The 7,791-nt window shown below is 40.4% G+C and overlaps 1 protein-coding gene across 1 annotated transcript; it reads left to right on the top strand.

The window, feature by feature from the left end:
- Window positions 1-820: 820 nt before the first annotated feature.
- Window positions 821-1,207, top strand: LOC145415416 (uncharacterized). Its single transcript, XM_080284699.1, has one exon. The coding sequence runs from the start codon at window positions 821-823 to the stop codon at window positions 1,205-1,207; it is 387 nt and encodes a 128-aa protein (XP_080140825.1).
- Window positions 1,208-7,791: the final 6,584 nt, after the last annotated feature.

The raw sequence follows: 7,791 nt of genomic DNA, 5'->3' as shown, positions 1-7,791 counted from the left end.
GGAGGCGGCAAGGGAGGGGTACGAACCCGTGGCGATCGGAATACAATGCATCTCGTGTGTTTTGCTGTTATCAATAATACATTGTTATATCCAGACTGTTATACAAAACTTATTATAATTCACCTTAGTTTACGTAAATAGATCTTCCACAGCTGAAAATACAAACAAATTAGTGATGTCTCGAACAAGATTTCGACTTATTCAAGGCATCTCTGCTACATTTGGTGCTGTCCACATACTATTATTTTTATTATTATTATTATTATTATTATTATTGTTATTATTATCATTATTATTATTTCACCTCCATTCGGCCAATGCCGTTGTTATACTGCATAATGAAGAACTAATCATCACAATTCCGAGGCGATATGGCTGAGCTTCGTCTTGGCCTTGACACATCACTCTACACCTTTGAGAAGGTAGCTCAACTTTATAGAGCCGTCCCCTGACTTCCGAAGGCGTCTTATCGCCATATACACACAGTGGATATATATATATATATATATATATATATATATATATATATATATATATATATATATATATATATATATGTATATATATATATATCTATATATATATATATATATATACATATATATATATATATATATATATATATATATATATATATATATATATATATATATCTATATATCTATATACATATATATATATATATATATACATATATATATATATATATATATATATATATATATATATATATATAAGTTTGATGAACGATTTCCACAATGATAACCTTAAAAATGCATTTTTACATATATATTTCTTTGTATTTTCAATATCAGGCAAGATGACAGAGGGTCGTGCGAATTCTTCGCGAATCAATGCCGATCGTGGGCGAATAATTGGACTATGGGAGGGCGGCATGACTCCAGGTGCCATTGCTCAAGAACTCGGCCTGCATCGGTCTACAGTGCATAAGTGGATCAAGCGCTGGCAAGAACAGAGGTCAGTCAGCACAAAGCCTCGTAGTGGACGACCAAAAGCAACAACTCCCGAGCAGGACGAGGCAATTGTTGAGAGAGCACAGGAGCGACCGTTAACACCTGTCGTGAACTATCCACGTGATTTGCACCTGGCCTGCTGTGTCCCCACTGTGCGTCGACGGCTCCACGCAGCTAATATCGTGCCATGTGCCTGCCGTAAAAGAAGTGTTGACCCCTTACAACAAAGATGATTGAATGGGGTTTGCCCTACAGTACTCTACAGAAGACGAGTTATTTTGGAAGAATGTAATATTTACAGATGAAAAGTGTTTTTCTTCTGTAAAGGCAGGGCCTGGGGTGTGCTGCAGGTTCGCGAAAACGAGATACATATACAAACACATTTTTACCAAAGCAAAAAGTGGACGTGTATCTACGTCGTTGTGGGGTTGGATGTGGGCTTACGGACCCGGAGAGCTGTTGGAAATTAATGGTAAATTAAGAAGTGAAAAATATATAAGAATTCTTGAGGATGTTCTCCTGCCCACAGTGCGTGTGATGGTAATCCCAGCCCCTCACACCATCCATATTGTGCATGACTGCAGCCCCTGTCCACATGAGCAGAATGGTAAGAGAGTGGATTGATGTTCATCCCGAATGTAACTTCATCGACTGGCCAGCCAAAGGATGTGATATGAACCCCATCGAAAACCTGTGGGCAATGATGGTTCAGGAGTGGGATATTGGGCAAGAGCGCACGAAAGCTGCCATTGTGCGTCACGCTCAGGACGTATGGGAAGGCATACGTCGACGTCCAAATATATGCACCAATCTTGTGAGATCAATGCCAGACTTAATGAAGTAATTGATGCACAAGGAGGATGGTCGTCCTATTAAATCATCCAAAGTCTCCGAAAGTGATTTGGGCTACGGAGTTGATAAATGGAAAAGTGACAACCATGATTGGGATGATACTATTTGGCAATATTTTCGTTCTGGTTAACAGAATATAATATGTAATATGCACTGCTTGTATAATCCAACAGTTACTTACTAATATACTTTATGTAAATGTTATAGTTATAATAATTTTCACTTCATTTCTGTGAATTGCTTTTTCTCTTTGTTACTATTCTTATAAAAACAAACTTTCATGACACTTTAATATATCATACAATAACCTCTCAACTTGGTAACATTATAGCCTTAAAACCTTTGACTATAGCACATACTGCAAACTTCACAAGTGACATCGATCCCATAGTGGTATCTAATCATATCAGCCATTTGATAACCACAGGCCTAATGGGTAAGGCGCAGACGTAAATTCCAAGACTGACACATTCTAGTTTGTCATGTTGGCTTAAGATAAAGATATGTTCAGTTTAACTTTGCAATTTTTATGGGCAATATTCAAATATCATGAAAAAACAAAAATCTTGTGGTAAGTTTAAAAGTTATTACACGAGCGTCTTTCAGGCTCACCCGCAGAGAGGAAGTGCAAAAAGCGTCTCACACGCACACACACACACAAACGAGAGAAAGAATAAGGTAGACACGAGTTCGCATGCCTGACACTTGGCCTGAAATGGCCCTAGACACACATGCCGAGAAAAATACTAATTTGAAGTCTCCTACCATCGGGCCGCCTTTTGCAAAAGACCCAGGTCAACCTACGGTAATTGCAGCAGAGATGCCTCGAATAAGTCGAAATCTTGCTCGATACACCACTTGTTTGTATTTTCAGCTGTGGAAGATCTATTTACGTAAACTAAGGTGAATTATAATGTTTTGTATAATAGTCTGGATATAACAATGTATTATTGATAGCAGCAAAACACACAAGATGCATTGTATTCCGATCGCCACGGGTTCGTACCCCTCCCTTGTCGCCTCCCTCTCCCTCAAGTTTCGTTGACTGACTCCACTTCCCACTACGCTCGTGCTAGATCGTTGCGCCATCTATCGGCAGCCTGTAGAAACATACGCCTGACAGGGACTGTCGACGAACTTTTGATTGTGGGTGTACATCCCGTGTGTGGCAGTTTTCAAATATTTAGAAAAAAATATTAGAAAAAAAATAATATTGTCAAAAGATAGAGAAAATAATCCTGAGTTCAATGGTATATAACACAATATAGCAAACAAAAAATTAATCTCTGATACAGGTCCGTGAAGTAAGAAATATTCCCTGTGCAGTGGTGCCAGGCGAACGATGTGATATGGTTGCACTGTATCGTTAATGTCAATCTTGCGATCAGATAAAGTGTAAAACAGCATCTGAACCATCCTTGTCATCATCTAACAACAAATTACTACCATCAATACACTCATCCAGAAATTTCATCCAATATTTGCTTGGGCTACTGCTAGCGGCGGCATGGAGAAGATTTCGTACCTTTACCATTGGCATTTTATAGGTAACTGAGCTGAGTTCTGCACCTCGTAAATATGCATAATCTATGTATGGCAGTATTCTATAGGGTGCCATGAGTTGCTGGCAAATTTATTTCATGCCATATCTGATGGCGGAATTTTTGAAAGCAGGAAATCATATATGATACAGCCGCAGTGAGAGCCATTTGGACTCAGATATCATATATGATACAGCCCCAGTCAATGGGTTAACAATACACGTTAACCGGCATGTAGGGGTTAAATTAAATATGGTGTGTGTGTGTGTGTGTGTGTGTGTGTGTGTGTGTGTGTGTGTGTGTGTGCAGTTTCAGTGAAGTATCTTTTTCCAGGCACTTTTAGCCCTCATGACTAGCTTCTGACCATCCCCCTTTGGTGAACTTTTTAGTGTTTCAGAAATACAGAGAGTAGACTTGCATGCTCTCTGGTACAAGTTTCTCTAACGGTCTACACCAAACTACCTGCACAACATACAATACACTTCCTATTAATTTTGTTAAAATGACATTTGTATACCAAGCCTCGGAGTACCCTGGGGAAGGGGACCATAAAAGCCCCCACCATCCACCTCTCTCGCGGTGACACCTGCGTGAGATGCCTTGAATCACAGCCTGACTCCTTCATTTCTGCAACTTTTGTAGCCTTTCCTCAAACTTCCTTTCTGTTGAACACCACCTCTTCTCCTTTAATCCTCACATACTCATCTTCACAGAGACTAAACTGTCTGAGACAACTTACAGCCAGCCCTTCTCTTTATCCTCCTATTTTCTCTATACTCGTACTCACTTCAAACCCAAAGTGGCTGTTGTGTACATGTATGCAGTATATAATAGCTCTCGTGTTCCTGAACAAGAATCTTCTGAATTCCCTACTCTCTGGCTTTGGCTATCTTGCCATTCTCTGACTAAGTTTATCTGTCCTTATCTATTATGAAAAATTCTTTAACTATCTTACTTCTAAGAATTCTCCCCCCTCTGGAACATCCATTCCAGGTGATTTCAATTTTCTTCACCACATTTGGCTCTCCTCTCATTTCACTAATCCACCTTGTGAAGAAGCTTACATCTTTTCTACCCTTAATAACCTATTGCAGCTTGTACAGCACCCTACCCTTATCCTTGATGACATGCGGAGAGTTCCAATGTACCTGACCTCTTCCTTACAACTAATCCCTCTGCTTGCATGTTAATCTATTATCTCCACAGGGCTCCTCTGATCACAGCTTTATAATCTTAACCTGTCCTATGGCTCCAGTATGGCCTGTGGACCCTCCCAAGAAGCGATGACTTTGGCACTTTGGAGCTGCTGATTGGGAAGCCCTCAGGCAGTACTTCTTTTATTTTCCCAGGAATAATTACTGCTTCCATGACTGGCAGCAATCTGAACGTGCCTTGCAAATTACTGAGATTTGTCTCTCGGGGCTGGAAGCATACATTCCTGCAGCTAATGCAAAATAAAACCTTGATTTAATTACGTTTGTTCGAATGCAGTCCACAAGAAGGAGAGGGCCTACAAAAGGTCCTGAATCTCATCTTCTTTATGTTTCTACTTGATTTCATGCTAGGTCTGTTCATCAATCTGCTAAAAATGATTTCATTGGCATTAAATGCTCTGAACTCTCCAGCTCAAATTCTTCCTCCTCCTTCTCGCATCATGCCAAAAACCTTCCTAACATCTATACCTCACCTTCCTTCCCACCACATTTCCATTCTGATGATTCTGTAGCTGTTTCTTGTATGGATAAAGCAGAACTCTCTGCTCAGACTTTCTCCTCCAATTTCACCTTAGGTGATTCTGGTGCTGTTCCTCCATCACGTCTCCTCTTGGATTTTATCATGACTGGCATTAAAATTTATTCAGATGATATATCTTCTGCCATTACTTGCCTCAGTACTAACAAGGTATATCAGCTTGATGGGTCCCTCCTGTTGTCCTCAAGAACTGTAATTCCGTGCTTACACACTGCCTAGCAAAACTTTTTTGCCTTTGTCTATCATTTTGTACCGTTCCTTCCTGCTTAACCCTCTTGCGCACGCATGAGTTTCAGTAAGTTTCCCGGCACACGATTTTACTCAACTGGCTGCCCACTCAGCCTGCCCATGTGCCACTGAAAACACGTATTCTCGCCTTATTTTTGCCACCCAAACCTTAATATACTGCCATGAAACCTATATGATCTTATTCATCGATGTTTGTTCTAGCTGATAAGCACAGAAGGAAAAAAGGAAAACACGAATAAACCTACATTACGCAGCCCTGAATAAATATTTTGCAACATCTGTTTCACTTCCCAACATCACCATTCGAATGCTTTCCATTGTACAGGAAAATGTTATTAAAAGTTTTGATAGAGAATTTCATCAGCTTTCTAATGAGCTTCGTTGCGTTGTGATACGATCGGTATTTTTCGAGAAAATAACCAAAAACTGAAAGCTATTAAAAAAAAAAAAACTTTGTACAGGGAGGTTTCCTGTAAAAGTTTTCTCGCACACCTAATGTTTTTATTTAATAATATTGTGCAGAATTTCATGAGCATGCTCATTGCCCAAACAGATTTTTGATACTCCTTATAGTTTCCGAGTAAATCGCAAAAAAAGACTGGGTGCTCACAGCCGTGCATCACTTTCTTCATGCGCGCACAGCAAACGCTATGTTCCCGCCTACGTAACAACGACTTTTTTTCGGATATTACATCGTTATGTCCTGTACATACTAGGTGGGAAGAGCGAAAGTTGGGGAAGAAAAATAAGGAAGAGGGAGGAAAGAGGTACTGTAGGAGGTTGACAGGTTGAGTGAGATTGGGTGGAATGGAGATCGAGATGTAAGAGAAAGGGATAGAGACATCCACGTAGCCACTGGGGGGGCAGGGGGGGGCAGGTTGCCCCCCTGGGAAAAATTTTGGGAAAATGCTGAAAGGGATTTTTGGCATAGTTCTTGTATGACAATTCAGTTTTCCTAATTCTACCACCAGTATATTAAACAACATTATCTATTTCCAAAATTTTTTGTGGGAACAATAATTTCTTTTGAAATTGAAAACTAGACTAAATATTATGAAACCCTTGAGAAAATATGACCAGTTATAACTTAACAATTTCTCCTCTCACCTTAGATTATGTGGTTAATATTTGAGCTCTAATGATGTTTTGCAGTTGAATCCTGATGAGGTGTAAAATGGCCTTGCTGTCCCCTCAGCCACATCTTTTCACCCTGCAGCCATATCCTCTCACCCTGTAGCCAGTTGCAAACAAACACTACACAATTATTGTTACAAACAGCTGAAACAAGCAGAATTTTTGAAGACTGCATGAAGCCAGTTTGATCACCTCAGATTACATTTTAGAAGGTAAGCAGACATAAATATGCGTGCCAGGGGCCTCGTTTGAGTGGGGGACAGGGGGACGTGCTCCTCCCACTTTTTGGAGCTTGGGGGACAAAGTATCTTCCCCCCCCCCCCCACTTTGCTAGGTGAGAATTTTCAGGATGAATAGCTTTGCGTCGTTTTTCTTTTTTTCCTTAATGGAAAAATCCTTTCTATACAGTACAGTACAAGTGATGTGAAAATCATTTCCTGCTGAGCGGGGAAGGTCGAGTGGTCACTGAGTCAAGGATTAAGAAAGGAGTCAAGGACTGAGACAGGTTAATCCCACCAAATGTATATACTTAGGTCAGTCTTGACGTATGCACCACCCCTGATGCTTGAGCCAATCAGAATCAAACTAAAAAAATAAGTAGTGGAAAACAGAAATTCTATTGGCTACCACCAAAGCAGTAGTACAAAACAGAATACCAGAATGGGGGTGGGGGTGGCAGCGAATTTAAATTACACACATATGCCAAGTGGAAAGAGAGAGAGAGAGAGAGAGATAAGGGTGAATAATTCCCGAGCTAGACCTCATCAGATCATATGGCTCTGCTAGGGTCACAGGAGAGCGCTACCCCTCCTAGCACCGCAGCCACCGGGCGGGGCGCGAACTCGCAACCTCACGATTACGAGCCCAACACCCTACCACTGAGCTACCGCGCTTCCAGAGAGAGAGAGAGAGAGAGAGAGAGAGAACCGTAAAGGAAAATAGAAAAATAGCGATATTATCATGAATGTGGGAAAATGTGGGTGTTAGGGACACTCACGCCAGATCTCGAGTTTTCATTGGTCTATCCATTCCGCCATTTTTCTTCCAGCAACCAATCAAAATACAAGGTTTATTTCCGAATATAAACAGATAGTATGGACGCCATTGCCTCTCGTATGGAAGGTGCTATGCCGATGCGTGGTGTATTTCATCATTTTTTCGTAAGTTATTACGCAAAATAGCTGTACTTCCTTATATGTACAGAGATATTAAGACAGCAGATAGATGAATAATGCGCTAAGGGTATAGTGTGACAGTGTTTTTTTCAGTACTAAAAGTGCACAAGAAAT

This window comes from Coenobita brevimanus, chromosome 102 (genome assembly GCF_032717465.1).
Source record: "Coenobita brevimanus isolate Jiangsu-jjx chromosome 102, ASM3271746v2, whole genome shotgun sequence".
Classification (NCBI taxonomy): Eukaryota; Metazoa; Arthropoda; class Malacostraca; order Decapoda; family Coenobitidae; genus Coenobita; species Coenobita brevimanus.
Note: the sequence above shows the minus strand (reverse complement) of the source record. Positions and strands in the feature narration are given on the sequence as shown.